This window comes from Vipera berus, assembly GCF_964194415.1.
Source record: "Vipera berus genome assembly, chromosome: 3".
In the NCBI taxonomy this organism is placed as follows: Eukaryota; Metazoa; Chordata; class Lepidosauria; order Squamata; family Viperidae; genus Vipera; species Vipera berus.
The window spans coordinates 165,572,549-165,592,814 of NC_138204.1; the positions used below are offsets into that span (position 1 = coordinate 165,572,549).

The following is a 20,266-nucleotide window of genomic DNA, read 5'->3' on the forward strand; positions in this document are numbered from 1 at the left end:
AAATATTTCAATCTGTGAGACTCCTCATATGGACTTATCTCAGTATTTTTTTATTGTAATAAAGGTACCTATTACAATTCATATTTCTAAAAAGCGATGTAATTTCTATTCAAGAAATTTGTTTTGCTCAGTTGGTTTACAGTATTATTATGGTCTGAAAATTGGTAACAAATTGGCAGGGCAGTGTAGTGTTTATGAATATCTAGATTTAGATTTACAGTAGATCTCTATAGATTCCATATATTGGTTTTATTGTTTACAGTGACTAATTTCTTCCCAAGTCAGGAAAAATTTTTGACATTACTTGTCCATTATGATTAGCCTGTCTACATTATACACAACATTTATAAATCTTACATATTTTGTTTTAAGAAAAAAAAGTTATTAAATGCCTCTAGTGACAGGTACTAAAAACTAATAAATAGATAATACACAAATAAAACAGAAAAATGAAAGCTACGTTTGTAGCATTTCCATCCGAACACAGAGATAATTTGAATTTTGAATTTTATTGAATTTATATACCGCCCTTTCCCATAGGACTCAGGGCAGTTTACAGGGCATATAAAGGCTTATATCGTTGTGGATGCACTTATGTATCCTCTTTTAATTATGACATTAAAAGATTATTTGGGAGATCTTCACTACCTGAGCAACGCCACAGATGTTGACTGAAAACTGGACTTTCTCAATATTGCACCCAATACTTACTTTTAATTAGTCTTTGGTAGCTGGAAAAACAGTTTAATTCACTCAATTTGTTTTGCTGCTTTAATTCCCTAGCTGCATTTAGTATTTGATCTATTGCAGATCAATTCCATTTAAGAAAGCTATATAAATCAATTATAGATTCTATGTTTTTATTTTAGAATTCTAACTTGTTTAAGCACATTGAATATTTTAATTAAAAGATGAAATAAGAACTTCTTAAAGAAGCAAGCAAGCAAAATCTTTATTTCTTCAAACTTATATTGTTTTATCCAACATGGCAATGTTTTGCAGAGTACTCCCGACTTCTGATTTTGCCATCTCATGACAATGTGCTACTAAAGACTGGGGTGTTTTGCCAAATTCCTCCAAGTATAAGTCATTAAGTGATCAGCTGTCTGATCCATATCCCCAATTCTATCCAGAAATAGAAGCTACTTTCACTCTCGGTAAACCTGAATAGTTTCCTCCAGTTCGTCAGATGCTTGATCTGAGAATGACACATGTGATGCATATCTACAATACTTGACAGATTGGCTCCAGAATACCTGTGAATTGATTTCCTTTTGAGAAAAACAGGATGGAAATTGATTGTATGACAACTCCTTACATCTACCTATACTTCTAGAAGGATGAAGCAATCTATGGAACTAATCATAATATTGCTGAGGTCTGCAGGGAGAACAAAAAATAATTCCACTGGGCTGTTTCTGCATTAGAAAACTGAGCTAGACTCTCAGTCCATTCTGTAATCAGCCGAGACCTTCAGATCTAGCTTTCTGTACTCTTAAATTATTGGTTGACATGGAGAAACAGAGCTAGAAACACTGCAAGTGGATTACAATATAAATTACTTGGAAGCATTGGTCAGGTATTCATTATGCCTCTGAATTTTTTTCAGGCTTTGATGCTGCTACAACTGCAACAATTATCTTAAGCAAATATTTTAAGGGCTTTATTTTGTTTGTCAGGTAACAAGCTTTTTTTCCAATTCAACTTCCTCAAATATGTATCTGTAAAAATTAATAAAAATATCTATATTGTAATTATTTACATTTATGAATTAACTCTAAATGTCTGTTTCTGGTAAAGCAAGATGAAAAGCTGGCCTCTTTCTGTGTGTCTGTGTTTTAAATTCTGACCAAAAGAAAGAAAAAATGGAAAGCGTTTATAGATGCTACCTGGATAGTACTTCCAGAAGAGAAAATTGAAAGAGAAGAACATGCTGCTAAAATTATACATGAACTTCTATTTAATTAGATACTGCAGAAAGAGAAAAGTTCTTAGGTAGGCATGCTATAAAAATATAATTTCAATCATAATGGCAAGTAATATATCTTTCTTTTGTAACAGGGTTGAAAAGGACAGCATTTGCCCTATATGGATTTTGTGGTTTAAATTTACTACATTTATATTCTTTAAACAGAACAAAATAGTTTACAGTGAAATTATAAAATACAAATACAAGGTGCAGTTTTTTAAAATTTGGATTCCAGTTTTCAAGCCATTTAAAAATTTCATTCTTCCCAGAAAAGCTTATTTTTACAGCTCATCTTTAGTAGATTTGACATTATTTGACATTAAAAAGAATACTTATTCTTGATTTACATATAATTTTAACTTTCTATATGAAAATAAAACACATTCACATTCAGCATTCCAAAATATTTAGAACTACAGAATAATACTGCAGTATCAGATAACTCATCAAGAGTAAGTCTAACATTTAAACCCAGGTAATGGTTTGTGAACTTGCTATGTAAATATAGTGATTCAGTTCATGATTCTATAATTTAATGAACCCTTTAACTTTAAAAAAAAGTTAAAACTATTTATAAGAAAACTGGGTGTCATAATTATGGCTAAATGTTCATTCTACTGTAAAACTCATGATAACCTTGAACAGGTTACAATCTTTTTGACAAACCTATTATAAAAAGTGAAGTGAGAACAGAATAACAACACTGTATTAAAAAAGGATAGTATAATACATGTATATTAGCAAGCTAATTTGATGCTAGTTAGTGAAATTAACATTATTTTAACAATATGGATATGATGCATTTTATATAGCAGTATTATTTTATATATATTAATATAGATTAAAATTTGAGTAGCATTTTAAAGTGTAAATGTTATCTAAAGGGAAAAACACAATTAATCAAGATTAGGTAGTTTGGGAGAGCCTGAAGTAAATAGTAACCTTTAATTTATTGTCAAGATTAATTTATTGTCTTAGGATCACTAGCCTGAACTCATTTGCTTGACTGTCTGACAGTATAACCCTACCAATCACCAAAATATCCATAAATAATGTTGCAGTAACCAATTACATTAGGTGACCTTTTCTATCTTATATTAATCCCACAGCTACATGACTAATTAGAAAAGCAGGACAGAAAACACAATACTATCCTTATTGCAATTATAACTATGATGCCAATCACTCAATTACTAACAGTGCAAATTAATACCATGTTTATTTCACATGCAAGTTTTGCTGTTGCAGGTGAATGGGGAATGAAGATTTTTCTTTATCACTAGTATTTAGCGTTATAAACTGTTCTGAATCATGTTAGACAGCCATACTGTATTCATTGTGTGATCTGTTACGCTTCTATTGTATTTATATATTTAGATATATACAAATAGCTTGTTCTGTGGAAGCTAGAAACCCTACATTTGAAGCATTTGTTGCAAACTATAGATTTTATTTTCTTTGGATCAGAGTAATCAGTTTAAGAAATTTATTTTATCAATTTAGGAAAATTATTTAATCACATCATCAGATCTGAAACAACTTTGAAGTAATGTGAAAAAGTTATTTCAAAATATATATTTTTATTTATGCTATGCCAAGGTACACCTAAAGGAAAATATAAGTAGGATCTGATTAAACATTTACAAAAAAGCTGCAACTTCCTGAAATAGATAATTGAATTAAGAATTTATTCTATTTGATCCTATTTTAAAGTTGAGGATTTAATATACTTGATACATATTTTTCCTATAGCACACTAAAAGTAAATAATAATACTTATTAATTTATTTGTAACAGCATAATAAATCTAATCTACTCAAACCTGTCATACCATATTTGCATTGGTTGAATCTGACTTAATTATACTATAAGCTAATTAAATTGCACAATTCATAGAGAAGGTATCACAAATACAAACAGTGATCAAAACTGAAAACAGTTTATTCTACTGCAAAGATCTGTATCTATGGCATTTTATGGGAAAGTACTTAAAACAGATTCTATTTATGAAGTACTGTACACAGTGTCAAATATAAGACAAAGCAATGACATATCATTCTAGAGAAAAGGGATATTGAGTTTACTAATTCAGATAAATGAACAGAAACTGCATTTTCTCCAAAGTGCAAAGGACTGTCATAGAAATAAATGCACAGATTTGGTTGCAATTAATTCAGTTCTTGTTTTTTTAAAGCAAGTTTGTAGATTTCATTAAAGCTTTCAGGCAACAGGTATATTATATAGTATTTTGGAATAAAATGTTTTTTTTTCTTAAATGAGAGCAACAGTGAAAAAATACTCTATACAACAAGCAATAATAACTCTAAAACAAGTATACTGGTCTTACAATCAGATTCTAATATTTTGAAAATGTAGACTCAAGTAGACAATTCAGATACAGTATTAACTGTTGAAGCTGTATGATTAAAAGAGCCTTGGTGGAGCAGTGGGCTAATGCCTCCTTAAGTAACACCAGCTGCCTGCAATTAGTGCAGGTTCGCATCCCACCAGGCTCAAGGTTGACTCAGCCTTCCATCCTTCCGAGGTAGGTAAAATGAGGACCCAGATTGTTGGGGGCAATTAAGCTGACTTTGTAATAATGCCGCTTGGGGTGTGTGTGAAAGCCCTAATAAGCAGGCATATACATAGAATGAAGGCTACTGCTAAGCTTGTAAGCTGCCCTGAGTCTTCGGAGAAGGGCGGGATATAAATGGAATTTAAAAAAAATAAAATAATAAAATAAAACAAGATATATTATGATTTCTGAAAATCCAACAGAACGAAGTATCATTTCAGTAATTTCAAAAGCACATGTATAGAGACATAAAACTGTACAGAATTCTGTCTTCTTACGGTGCAGAAAAAATGTATGCTATCTAATGTGTTTTTCAGGCAATCTCAGCAATTCAAGAAGAGTAACTAACAATGATTTAAAGTTGACAGGGTCTACTAATATGTCATTAAGAGTCATTAATTTAATGATGTCATTAAAATAATGACTAATGTCATTAATTTAAGAAGTTACAGATAAAGATTCTTTCCATTTTTTCTATTTTACTTGCAGTCAGATAGATATAGATAGATATATAGATTTAGATATATATGCAGGGCTTTTTTTCTAAAAAAAAAAAGGCGCCGGAATTCAGAGGTGCTGTCACTGGGAGCAATGCCGGTGTCTGTAAGAACCCCCTCTTGCTACGACGTTGCCACCTGTCCTTTGCACCCCCGCTCCTGCAGCTTGGAGCCACAGGCCGTGGGGATTCCCCTCCCTGCAGTTGCCATGCTGCAGCCCATGCTGAGCCCCCACCCGGAGTTGCTCTGAACCCCGACCCAGAGCTGTGTTCCTCATGGCATCGGTCTCCGGTGCTGAACAGCTGACGGCCTCCGGCACCGTCCCTGACACCAACTAAAGACACCCCAGCCACAGAGCACTGCATTGGGCCACCCAGTGTCTCCAGCGCCAAACAGCTGATGGCCTCTGGCCCCGGTACTCGTTCACTTACTGCCCTCTCGCTTCCAAATGCAGTAAGTGAGCGAGCAAGTGGCGTTTGGAAGCATTTAGAAGCGATGGGGCAGTGAGTGAGTGAATGAGCGAATGGCATTTGGAAGCATTTGGAAGCATTTAGAAGCAATGGGGCAGTAAGTGAGTGTGTGAACGAGCATAAACCTAGCATACTGTATATCCATAGGATGAAAACTAGTAATGTGGGAGTCAGTGTACGCAACAGAACTTTCTAATGCAATTCTCTCCCTCCCATATTTCTTAGCAATCGTCCAGTGTTATCTGGAGCATTCTCAATCTTTGGCAAGCCAATTGTGACGGCTTGCAAACGATTATACGGGTATGGGAGAATAATTTTCTCCTCATCCCTGTAATGTAACTAGATTAATCAGCGAAGGGATTGGATTTCAGATCCTTTCAATATCAGAAGGATAAAGCAATTAACTGTTTCCTTCAATTCTCCTTCTGTAGCAGGCACTTTTTGTTAGAATTAAGACCAGGCATAGATAAAAACTTTTAATCTTTCAGAAACTCAACTCTGCATTTAGGAATTACATAACATCAGAACCTTCAACAATGTAAGAAGTTGTTTTATCGTAGACAAGAAATAAGCATACGCATAGAACAACTACATGAGACATACTTATTGTCTGCCTCAGGCTTTAAATCTTAAGCCCTTTTCTCTTGAGTATATGGACTTTGGGCTTTTTTCCTGGCATTGAGATTGCTCCATGTTTATGCAATGGTTTTATCTGGCTGCATCTCTAACTTCTAATTTCCTCGTCCTACTGGGTAAGCTACAGATTATGTGGCCAATAAGGTGATTTAGGCTGTATTGAAAAGAAAGGGTACATCACCTGCTGCTTCCCATGAACATTTGGTATATTAAATGTTTGCTGGGAATCTAAAATACACTGCACTTCATTCCCCCCCTTCCCCGATCTAGATACAGTAGTAATGGTGCAGATGTGTGCATTGAACAAGGGAAATATTTAAGGATCTGGTGAAACAGGAAAACTGGATGCATTTTTAGTGTAGCTGAAAGCTTCAGACAAAAGGCAAGATTAATATGTGTAAATATGGGAAATGGTTAAATAAATAAGGAACCTAGTTTTTTAGGTAGTAGTGTGAAAGGAAGAAACCTGGTAGAAAGCCAGCATATGGCAGTAATGGGAGGAATTTCTTGACAATGATAGAATAGCACTTATATAGTACAACTGTACTATATATGCCCTGATATGGCACAATTGATTCTTGAGGAGACATTTTATATATTCTGTGGGTCAGACCATGGGCTCTGTTGAGAGTATAACAGGCAAATCTTGCTCTCAAGCTTCAGATCAAGAATGGCTATTCATTTATACTCTTGTGCTTGGAATGGTTCAATATTTCATTAAACCACTCCAAAACTCATTATTATTCAATTCATTATTAAACTACAGTCCTATTCCACAGCTTTTTAAATTGCACCCATTATTTCTCCAAATAAAATACAACAGATAAACAAATACATCATTTACACTGAAATCATTCCTGAATTTTTACTCTGTAATTTAGAGATACTTGAGTAAGCCAGAATAAGACAATTCCATGTAAGGTTGACTCTCAATTCACTGCATAAATTAGTTCATATACAGGAATTATTTTTGTGTTCCCATAAATATAACACTGTAAGTGCCAGTTTATAACATGAAGACTTATACATGCAAATATTATGACAAAAACATGCCATTAGATAATGAAATATGTTACAGTTAAAAATCTATAAACAATTTTTTTCATTTAAGATTGCTCGAAAAGTTGTAAAAATATTTTTAATGTTCTTACAAGAACATTACTTACAATTTCTTACATAAAATTCAGATTTTCATATATACTGAACTTCAGCAAGATAATTATTTTTTCACATGGCAATGATAATGGATTTTGAAATCCAAACTATAAAAAGACACTACATTGGAGAAGGATGCCTGATGTTATATAATCCAACAGCATTCCAGCAATACTATACTTGTTATGAACAAGATTAAAAATGTAGTGGGTGTACAATAAATGATTCCACATTTTTCAGTAAGGACAAAAAAGTAGAAAACTTTCCATCCCATCCCTCACTTGGGTCCTCATTCTAAATAAGATTGGAATAACTGGTGCAAATATTTTAATTAAAAATATTGAATCTTATTTTTAAGAGTGCCTTTTAGTAATTGTGCTTATTTTCTCTAATTGTGTTAAATGGAAAAAAATGCAATACTTCAACACACAGTAAGTGGTAAAGAAATGTAAAGGGAAATGGATTTCATTGCAATGGCAGGTAAATGTTTTGTTTCAAGCAAATTTGAAAAGTGTGTTTGAGTTTCACAAGAGAACGGGAATTATTAGAAGATACTATTCATGCACAGAAGAACAACATGGCGGAAAGCATGATTCTGATGATGCACAAGTAAGTTACTTACAGGTAATAAGTGTAGGAGTGATAGCTTCTTCTGCCATGATGGTGGAAGGATTTTAGGCAGTGTAGGAAAAGATGAAATGGAAGGAAAGAAAAGCCAAATATTAATGTATGAAAAAATCGAGATGAACTAGAACCGGAAAAACAAATGAAAAGATAGCAAGAATGCATCTCATACCATGCACCACATCTGGAAAAGACAGATGATATATTCACTCTTCACAACAGCTTTAGTAGTAAATTCATCACAGAGATTTTTTTAGTAGCCACCAATAACAATTATATGTCTCACATGCATATAAGACATAAATACAGAGACACACATATAATTCGTATTATAATATTTCCAGGAGAAATAACAGTAGACATTTCTAAAACATAATTAAGACATTTGGAAAAAGAGAAAAGATGTTTTTATTTTGCCAGTATACTGTGGGTTATGCAGCTCTTTCTAAATCTGTATTTTTTTTTAAAAAAAGATTAGCTGTTTCTGGAATTTTAGGCTTATTAATTTTTTAAATAAAGATGATATCAGCATTTTAACATGGTATCCATGTTTTATTTTGAAGTTCAGAAAACTGTATTTTCCTTTTAGGTAAAGCCATTTCTTCTTTTGATGTGCAACAACTAGCCTTTTCAGCAAGTAAAAATTGGGAGCAAATTTGAAAGTTCTTGAATTGAAAATTTTACAAAAGATAGAAAGAGTTTGGAAAGGGACTGACATAACCCATAAATTTGCCATTTATGGAATGTTATCAAGGATCAATGTTTCTATCATTTAATTCTCAAGTCTAATATTTTTTATTGTATGATTTCTTGCTTTTTAATGGCATCACATATACCAAATGTATGTATTATTTGTTTCTGTATCCCATAAAAAGATTTGATCTCTCCCCCCCCCCTTAATAAAAGCTTGTTGCTTTGTTTAAAGTACTCATCATTTCTGCTGTCTGGAGTGCCGAAAAAACCACCTTGCAAAGTTAAATCTCTCTCCCAAATTCAGAGATCAAGTTTTTATCAGCTACATGCCAAACTTAGGGAACCTACGTTTTAAAGGCAACCCAACTATGCTTCAATGTAACAGATACTTCTATTTCTTCAGATCTCAAAAGTTAAGAATAAAGTTTAAAGGTATAAGACTTTTAAAGGCTGTATTTTATTCTACAATAATTATTTGACTTGGAATCAATTTTGGATATATATTTTCAATTTTCTTATATCAAAAAGAAGCCCTTTGCTGGTATCTAGAGTTTCGCTAGAGTAAAATTATTACTTTTGTAATGGTTAAAAAAAAAACTAGGCAGGTTACTTGCCAGAGTTGCAATAACATATTTTTTTTCAAGCATACTTTTTCTTCCGTGTGGTTATACGAGCAGTGATAAAAGCTTTATCAACACTGTGGTGAACATGAATGGCTACAAACTGTCAGCCATTTTCATTACCCATAATTCTTTACACATTACAGAAAATATTAAATGTTGAATAGCTTGTAGGTATTGGTCAATTCTAAAAGGCAGAAAGAGGTGATGGGGCAATTAAGGCCAATGGCAGGTGTCAGCCCTGATAGATCTTTTTTTTTTTAATCCCATTTATATCCCGCCCTTCTCCGAAGACTCAGGGCGGCTTACAATCTAAAGCACAATGTGCTTAGATCTGATGGAGCTATAGCACTTATTCAACTTGTTAGGATTTTTTTTAAGGACTGCACAGCTCTATCTAAAGAATTAATAAGTATAGAAACAAAAATGAGACTATGCACTATTGATTCTTCAATGAACAGCAGAAATGTTTCAGATATAAATATTTCTAAAAACTAAGTAAGGTACAATTAATCATTTTAACACTGCATGGACAGGTAACAGAAATATACAAGAGTCAGTACAATAATATACTGTGCTTATAATAAATAAGCACAGTGTTTTACTGACTGGTACAATAAAACGAAACAATCCACAGATCACCATAAATAGGCCTGACAAAGGATTGCAGATAATGTTCTAGGCGTCCCACTGAAAATAAGAATTTTATCTGTCATTTTTTTGTCTATGGAAATGTTTCCTGATTTTACATTCTTAGTTTTCAGTATTGTTTATGCCCAAGAAGTTACTTCCTTAACATTTAACCCTTTGTAGAGTAGTTGTTAAATGCACAAATGTTAACATTCCATTTAAAGGGGAGGATGTAATTTGTTTTTCAAAGCGAAAATTGTTATTATATATTTATTGTATTTTTGAACTGCATACAAAACAACTCCTCTGACATGCTGCTGTGCATGATAGAAATATTGAGTCTACATCTTAAATATAATTACATTTTTCTTTTCTTTTTAGACTTCCAAGGCATAGCATTGTTAAACATTGATTATAGAAACAGGAATGTACAATTATTGGTGCTACCATACCATGCCAATTATTTCAGCAGCAAATATAATTAATCAGTGGGAAACTGTTAAGTATTTGGATGAAGAATTCTTCCAAAATTACATTGAGATTTATGCTTTGAAATGATTGAGAAATCAGTTGCTTTAATTTCAGGAAATGTTTTACATTACTACTTGATACCAGAAAACTGAACGTTGACATAGCTCCTCTAGTCTTATTTTAAGGAATGATGAAATTTTTATGGAAATGAATATTTGACAGATGTTAACCTACATACTGAAACATATAGAAGAAAATATTGTTCCTCTTATTGTTACCTAACTACAGGTAGACCTCAATTTACAACAGTTTGTTTAGTGATAGTTTGAAGTTACAATGGCATTGAAAAAAGTGATTTATAACCATTTTTCACACTTACGACCATTGCAGCATCTCTACGGTCATGTGATAAAAATTCATACAGTTGGCAACTAACTCATATATATGACGGTTGCGGTCAAATGATCACCTTTTGCAACCTTTTGACAAGCAAGATAAATGGGGAAGTCAGATTCACTTATCAACCATGTTAACTAACTTAGCAACTGCAGTGATTTACTTAACAACTGTGGCAGGAAAGGTCATGAAAGGAGGAAACCTCACTTAACAACAACCTCGCTTAGCAACAGAAATTTTGGGCTCAATTGTTGTCATAAGTTGAGGACTACCTCTACTTAATTGTAGCAAGGGTTACATCATGCCGCAGGCAAGAGAATCCTATGCCTCTCTAAAACACTCCAACTTGGAAATGTTCCAGAAACTTGTAGGGAAAAAAATCATTGCAGGCTGCAAAGGAATACCTGTCTGGTGGCTACAGAAGCAGCAGAAGCAACATTGGAGATTATAGTGATGGTGACGCCTGGAGATGCTGGAGGTGCTTGGCAGTGGGCCTTTTGAAAATAGGGCAGCAAATTTATTTACTTTTTCAAAAATGTTGGTGGGCTACACAAGTCTGCTTGGTGAGCCAAATGTTGTGTAGGTCTGCTCTATTTATTCCAATACTAGTACAATAAAAACAATCTTTCCATCTTTATTTTTCCTACTTTGTTTTCTGTTACTGTTGTTTGAAAACTTTCTTCTATTGCTTTCTGATCTGAACACAGAGGCTTAAGTATCATTTGTACAAACACTTTTCCTTCCCCTTACTCATTTGCAATAATGATCCAATTTAGGACTGAAAAAGAGGCAGCTGGTGAAATGGCATTATGATATATTAACAAGCTTTTGATACGAATTTGAATTTTTCTTCCTATCAAAAGATTGATGAAATAAGGAGTTGGATTGGCATAATCCACACAAATCTATTAAAGTTGAAAATTTTCTACAGTATTTGCTGATTTGAAATTTCAGTTTGGCTATGTCTTCCTATGCATCATGGGGATATTTTTCTTTAAAAAAAAGTCAAGTTCCACCATTCATGTCAGATGAATTTGTTAAAGCAGGTGACATATAATCTAGTAGAGCACAAACTTTTTCTAAAGAAGTTGGAGATTTGTACATGGAAAGAAATAATTTGTTTATGTACAGTGAAGAAAAACAGCATTTCAATGTTTTACACTGCTAACTTAACATAACCTTAACATATCCTCTCCAAATTGTTTATCTTAGTTGTCCCCAACCTTTCTGGCTCTGCGGACCAACAGCAGTAGCAGCAGTGGTGGTGGTGGTGGTGGGGAGAGTTTTGCATGTGCACCTGCCACTTATGTAAATGGAGCTTCATGCACGCACTTGTCGCTTGCACGGCCAGATTCCCAACTGGCCATGGACAGGTACCAGTCTGTGGAACAAGGGTTGGGGACTTGTGTTCTAATTAATGGCTCAGCTTACAAAAAAAAATAAGAGTTCATATTTACAGATTACAAGTGTGATTATATTCTTTACTTAAAAGAATGATATGGTCTGGTTCCAACAAAATATTAATCACAAGTTGTGGAGACTCATCTTCAGGAGTCTTTGGTTCTAACATTATCAGTTCCTCTCACATAAAGAAAAAAAATCAAAACATCAAATTAACAACAATTAAAACTTAACCAAATTTAGATATTATGATGAATTGGCAAATCCTAACTATTCATAAAAGTTAATGAAATGAGAACTAGCACTGACTGATGAAGAGAGATTGAAATGATCATAGACAGTTCAATAGAAGTTTCAACACAGTGTACATCTGTTGTAAAAAAAGGCCAACGTGATAATAAGGATAACAAGGAACAGTATTAAAAATAGAGATGCCAATATTTATCAATATATAAATCAATATTCTCTGTGATGAGGTCACTGGAGCAGCTTCCCTCTGAGGGGATTTTTTGTCTAGAAAGGCAGCAAATAAGAGAGATTGAGGTGTGCAAAATTATGCATGGTGGAATAAAGTCAACAAGCTGAAGCTATTTTCCATTTCCCAAAATATTAGTATCAGGCCACCCAATGAAACTGAATCCTCAAAGAATCAGGACAGATAAAAAAATGTAAACACAAAAAAGCTTGTTGTAACTTCTACATAAATCAATAGGAAAAAATAAAACATGACTTTACAATTAAGGGAACAATTAAGTTACAGTTAAGTTCACTTTTCTATTTTATCACATACTGTACCACCAACGTTCATTCATTTATCTAGAAGACTAAATTGTCAGATGACAAGAGAAAAGTCTGTTCCTCAGGTTCTTCTCATACTATGGTAGCTCTAGATAACTGGAAGAAAAACTTCAACTAAAAGCACTTTTATGTGGTCTGAATTATCTGATGTTGCTATATTACACAGGACAGCCATACATCCCAGTGGCTCTTACTATACTAAAATAATGTCTTAAGGAGCTTTTCCGACTGTTAAAAGTAGACAATAGTTTCATGACTGTTGACAAAGATAAGATTTATAATAAAATTAAGGCAAGTGAGACTTGAGATTTTATCCTTAATATTGCTATTTTTACGTAATTTATAAGCAGCTAAGAAACATGAACGTAAGCAGCAAAAGGAATTTAGTAAATAGATGCTAGCTTACTGTATACAGAGGTTGGTAAGAGAATTCCATCTCACTAATACAGCAATTCTGGGTGGCTTACAATATAATAAAAAGTTTAAAAGTGCTAAAAGAATTACAATTAGAATAAAAAGATTAAGAACCAAGATACTGGGCAGCTTGGGATGAAAATCTTCTCTACCCCTTCAGCCATCCCCAATGTAGCAGGCCCACTTCTGTGGTCAATGAGATCCGAAGTGAGTCCTTTCTGCTGGAATGAGTCATGCCTTAAAGGACATAATCATCCCATGGTGCTGGAGGATCTCACCCAGTAGTTTTGTGTTAAATATAACTAGAAGTTCTAATTCTGTTATCAGTTCTGTTGTTCAGTGTGCATCAGCTCTGCTACTACCAACAATCTCGTAATAGCATCCTTTTAAAGTATCTTTTTATTGTTTTGATTAAGTGTCAGGTACTGATATTCTATAGCTACTACTGCAAATAAGCGCCTTTTTATTTTAACCAATAGTGACATTCATCTATGGTATGAAAAAGAAAGCTAAACAACCTTATTAATATTGCTTCACTAGCCTTAGTTTATGTTAGGGTTCCATATAGGTTTAAAGTATTAAGATAGATCTAATAGCTTGATGTCCCATAAACATATTCATAGTACTTGCTAGAATTATTATAGAATTATTATACATTACTAAACAATATATGTAATTATGATGATACACCACCCAGAAAACCTACAGAAATAAAATAAACAACAATAATAATACCCTATCAATACTACTTACATGGTACTTCCAATATATAAAGGAAAAAATTGACACAAAAAAATAGGATCAGAAATGAAAATTTAAAAAGATGTAAGTAGCGCCTGTGACTCGTCCCAGCTTCTGCCAACCTAGCAGTTCGAAAGCACATAAAAATGCAAGTAGAAAAATAGGGACCACTCCGGTGGGAAGGTAACAGCGTTCTGTGCGCCTTTGGCGTCTAGTCATGCCGGCCACATGACCACAAAGACGTCCTTGAACAAGCGCTGGCTCTTTGGCTTTGAAACAGAGATGAGCACCGGCCCCTAGAGTCGGAAACGACTAGCACGCATGTGCGGGGGAACCTTTACCTTCCAAAAAAATTTACACAAATATGAGCTGTCACTACTGTGACCACTGCCTGTGGATGGCCTTGGGTTAGGCTGAAACAGGAAATAAAGATTTGTCCCATGTTTGGGGCCTAGCAAGGTAATCTAAATACTTAAGAAACATTTAACACATATCTCCCTTGCTTCTCAGCTAACAAAGTGAGAAAGAGCCTGTGGCCTAGAGGTTAAAACAACTGCCTACCTTTATATACACACACACACACACACACACACACACACACACACACACACACACATACATATACATATACTGAGAGTTCAAGGCTTGAACTCTCCAAAGCCTTATATTGTTTAAATAATATGATTTTAGGAACATTCTAAAGACAACCATTGAAATCTTTTTCAATGTACAATCCCATCAATCATTTTACTAATACATCTAAATATAATCTAATAAAAATGATACAATGTATCATTGATAGATTTCATATTTTGCAAGAATCCTTTTTTTCTAATTTGAAATGTTTGTATATTGTTGAATACTTCACATGTAGGTGACAAGTCTAGACTTTTTCTGTCTTGCTTCTTTCTGTTTTATTAAGTTCTTATATTTTATTTTTTATATAATTTGTTTAGTATTTTTAGTAAGATTTTTGTATCTGTTTTTTAAAAAAACTTGTAATAATAAAATAAAAAAATCTAAGCATACTCTAAATTACTATAAAGATTCTACTTTCAAAGTATACAACATTCTCTACATGGGGCTGCCCCTGAGGACCACTCGGAGGCTTCAGCTGGTGCAGAATGCAGCCGCGCGAGTTGTGATGGGAGTCTCCCGATACTCCCATGTAACACCTCTTCTCCGCGAGCTGCATTGGCTTCCAGTTGCCCTCCGTGTGCGATTCAAGGTGCTGGTGATGACCTATAAAGCCCTAAATGGCATGGGCCCGGATTATGTAAGGGAGCACCTCCTGCCAGCGTCAATTTCCCATCGTCCTGTGCGCTCCCACAGGGAGGGCCTCCTCAGGGTACCGCTGGTCAAGGATTGCCGACGGGCGATCCCCAGGGGGAGGGCGTTCTCTATGGAATCAACTGCCAACGGAACTCTGGACTGCCCCCGACCTTCGTTCATTTCGCCGGGACCTAAAAACCTGGTTCTTTGAGCTATCTGGTCTGGACTGAGGGGTTTAATGTTTTTAAATTGTGATTTTAATTTTTTGCGGCTAGACTTAATTTTATTTTATTTAAATTTTATATTGTATTGTTTTTAAATTTTGCCTTGTAAACCGCCCTGAGTCCTTTGGGAGTGGGGCGGTATATAAACCGAATAAACAAATAAATAAATAAATAAACATTCACTTTTTAGGTTGCCTTAAATGTCTTTTTAAAAAGTACTTTTAAGCTATATCTTTATTTTACCTCTTGATGTTATTCAAAAGTACCTAAGCCCATTGGTGGGATTCAGATATGTGAACAACTGGTTCTCTATATGGATGCCACTTCCGTAAGTCCATTCTGGGCCTGGGCAACAGAAAAGTACCTACCAGTTCTGTCAAAGTGGTGGGAACTTGGCTGAATCCCACCACTGCCTAAGCCTGATATTTTCATAATACTACTCATATTAATTAGTTATCAAGAGTAGAGTCTGCTGCTGTCCTTACAATACTTGTTAAATCTACCCTAAGTTATCTGTGAAATTAATATATTTTTCCCCTGCTGTGAACAGAAAAATATGAATTTTTTAGGGAAAATCAAATTAAAAATTCACACCTATCCTTTAATTGGATTGAATTTAAAGATTTTCTTTTTTACTTTGAAGGAATTGTCCATCTGGGAAGAGCTATTTTATTTCTTCCATTGGATTGCTCTGCAAGTAGTAAAATTAAACCAAAGATTTTACTTACTTTCTATAATTGCTTATGAAACCTATTGCCCGTTTTACTGAGCAATTTTGTAAAATTTTTATATTGAATTAAATATTCACCTTGCCTTCAAGTTACAGCAGAAATACTGATAAACATTATGTCATTTGGGCTGATTATATGGTATATCCTGGTATAAAAAACAGCATTACTTCTTTAAAATCATCCATAAAAAGAGTTGGCCATAAAGTTTGGATAAGTTTTATTTAAGAATATATAGGAGATTTATATTTCTATGCTCTCTCACACACATACCCAATGACACATTATAGGCCCAGGGAAATAAGTTTACTGGGCAAAATAAAGTATAATAATAAAGCAAAATAGACTATTAATTACTCACCTTTTCTTCATAACTAATATAACTCCAAGAAATATAATGACAAACAGCAAGATTCCTGCAATGATGCCAGCAATTTTAACAGTATGATCTGTTTGCTTCTCTTGTTCAGGATCTGGTTTCCTTGTGGCAGCACCTAAAGTCAATATTTGAAAAGAGAAAGGAAAATAAGACATTGAATGCTTTGCTTATTGGTTTGTTATCATCATGGCTGGCAGACATAAAAACTTTTATTTCTAGGGCCTGCTGTTGTTTATAGAAAATGTAACTACTCCTAATGCCAAAATAAATTTTAGTGCCAACAGCTTACTGCCTGCCCTGTTTTCACAACGCAATTTGTTATATTTCAAATTATAGGTGTTGCCTTCCCAGTTTGTTTTGCTACTTTATTGTAGTTATTAAAACAATAACTACTGTAAGCTTTTATCCAAATTTAATTTGCTGAAATGCATTTTGTAATTTTTTAAATAAATGAAGCATTAATTCCTTAACATATTAGCTTAAACACCTGAAAATGTGAGATAAGCTAATTTAACATGCATTTTACCAGCAATTGTTTTGTTTTTACACAATAGACTTTTTGCCTTTGGAAATCTAAATCTAGGTCACATCTGGTGGGCAAATGACTCCTTCTAAGCAATTTATTCATAAAATAGAAAACAGCTGATGATCATACCACTGGCACCTACATTTCATATCTGTTTAAATGAGATAACCAGTGCCTTACAGCAGTCACTGTCTTAAGCTTTTGTAACCTCCTCATTACAAAAACAAAACAAAACTGTTTGTTCTGTTTATTGCATAATGCAGAATATTAGAATCTATGTTTTATGAACATTCATTTTCCTGAAAAATAACTTCAGCGTTAATACTGTTAAGGATGCATTATTCAGTTCACTATGCTGACCTCCTTCCAGGACTTTTGACATTTTAATCAAAATCTGGCAGTATCCATCATTTGAGGTTCCATGTCACCTTCACAAGGTAGACAAATCATCCTGGTAACAAGTCTGACTTATAAGCTTTCTCATTAAATTTCCTGGGAACTGACATGGATGTGAATGAGAAAAGAGTAAAATGTAATTATATTTTAAAACTGGGGAACAACACACAACAGAATCAAGGTCTTTCACTATTCTGATTTTGTATGTGTGCGTGTGGGGGTGTTGGCAGCCATCATTTGCTTGGACAATACATTAATGTATATTTCTGAGGCAGATTTTTTTGTAATAACATCTAATGATGCCAGACTTTCAATGCCATTTGGAACTTTGGAAATAGAGCAACATATAAGCATAAATAATTAAACAATAAATGACACACTAAAGTAAGCAACAGTCAGGTTTATAAAATTATTCTCGCTAGCTTATAGGATTGGTTTCACAAATTAATTGAAACATTAGTTGAACAACTACTATCCATTTTGTGCCTAATAAAGAATTGAACTCATTTTCAATCTGCAGATACAATAAATAAAGCCTTTCTTCACTGGAAAATTCCCGGAACCAATTATATATCAACTTGATAAATGAAGACAATATTGTGGTTGCTAACCAGAAGAACTACTTTGATTGTCCCAGTACTTAGTAGTTTCTCATATGGCACATCACACAATTTTTATCAAGTTTTTTGTCATTTCCATGATGAAGAATAGGGAAGCCAGGGAAGTACTGAGAGAGCCAGATGTTTTATATGTGCCAAGTGTGAGGAACTAATGATCTCCAGATGGTAATATTTTACTATTGGGCCACACAAATTTACATTGTCAACGTTTTCACACTGTCAGCAAGCTATAGTTATTTTTACTACAGTTTTTCTGTTTTTAATTTCAATACCACCTCTCTTCATACTATGCCCTTTGGTATAACCTTACACAAAGAATGTCCCAAAGGTGCTTTTTTTCACAAGGCAATGGACTTTCTTGTTTTTCTTGAAGATGTTTTGCTTCTCATTCAAGAAGCTTCTTCAGCTCTAACTGGATGGTGAGGAATGGCAGGATTTATGAGAAGCGAAATGTCTTCAAGAAAAACAAGTAAGTCCAATTGCCTTGTGAAAAAGCACCTTTGGGACAACCATGACCTGGATGACTGAGAATCTCCATAGACCCTTACACAAAGATCAGCAAAGGAGGAATAAGACCTTATCCTGGAAGAGTACAAGAGAAAAACAACAACCACAACTCAACTATTTTAAATTAATTTAAGTTTGTCACATTTTCTTTACAGCCTTAGTAGAAACACAAAGGTTCAACAGTACATAAGGCCAAAAAGACAGGTATTTGCAACAACCTTCTACCATGCTCTCTAGATGTGATAATCAATAGTATGTTGTCTGGAGATTCTGAGAGCTTAAGGCAATACATATAAAAGGTACCATGTGGAGAAATTATGTCACCAATTGCATCCTGGTGTTTTAATAAGCAATTGTGGTCTCATGCTTGCTAAGCCATATGAACTCTTACAAAATATGAGTATTATGTAATCATGCTATGAAACTATAGCTTCATTGCATGGAACCACCAGTTGGAATGTACAGTTAAAGCCAGAGATATGAAAATGATTTAATATAAATTTATTTGAGTGTAAAACACTAATTCACTAATTCACCTTACTGAACTTGTTACTATTCCTGTTAAATGTTATATTACATTACACATAATGGTATCTACTTTTTCTGTTATGTTATTTTTTCCCCACAAGCCCCATTCTTTCAGAGCACATTGTTTCATTTTAATGTTTCCTTTAAGCCCAACCAGAAGTGGGTCAATTTATTTTCATTAACGTTAAATGCACTTTTTGTGATGTCTTATACAGATGTTCCTATCAATGTCACAATGATAGCACATTAGAGTATTTTTATAAATGAACATCATTTTTATATATAATAATTTCATATATAATCAGTTTCAGAAGCTGGCAGATCCTGGAATTCACTGGCCCAAGATAGTTTTATATTTATTCTATTTTTTTTCTTGCTACAACTTTTCATCTGTGTATTATGGAAACTGATAAATATCCATTTGTTCTTTCTGAGGGAAAAGAAACTGAACACACCTTCAGAATTGTATATCTTTAAGAGACCTATAATCAAATTATTATTCAGAGGGCAGGATCCACGTAATATCACTTTTCAGTGACTATATTAACACACTGCTAGTCAGGTTAGGAACATGAAATGTTGTACTCTTGTGTGACAGCTGCAATGTGATTAGGTGCAGGGATTTATGTAAAATAAGACTGGATTAAATTGTCAAATAGAGGTGTGGATTTTTATAATTACCTAGTTTGAGGGGTTTACCAGAATGAAACGGTAAAAATCAAGAATTTTCTTTTTGTAGCAGTAAGCAATCCTGTGCACTTGCAGCTGCCATGTTGTTGATGCAGAAACTGGGTCAAATGCTAAAGCGTTCAATCAAGACATCAGTTAAAGAAACTCATCTGTATTTTCAGCTGGGAACGAACAGGAGCCCTAAATCCTAAAAGACTGTACTCAGGACTGAGGACAGATAGGGAGCTTGGAACATGAAGGTGGAAAAATAATAAAGTGTGGAAGAGTTGCAGCAATCCATATGGAAGGTGACTGATCATGATACTT

General features: G+C 33.9%; 1 protein-coding gene across 4 annotated transcripts in view; it reads right to left on the reverse strand.

Moving 5' to 3' along the window:
- Positions 1-20,266, reverse strand: part of PTPRM (protein tyrosine phosphatase receptor type M) — a 488,729-nt gene that overhangs the window by 140,658 nt on the left and 327,805 nt on the right. For 2 of the 4 annotated variants that reach the window (XM_081323491.1, XM_081323490.1), the window contains exons 14-15: positions 16,676-16,808; positions 7,925-7,954 (exon numbers count right to left, since the gene is read on the reverse strand). In XM_081323491.1, the coding sequence (XP_081179617.1) occupies positions 7,925-7,954; positions 16,676-16,808 (163 nt within the window). The remainder of the gene's footprint in view (positions 1-7,924; positions 7,955-16,675; positions 16,809-20,266) is intronic. The other 2 variants (XM_081323493.1, XM_081323492.1) reach the window with 1 other exon arrangement.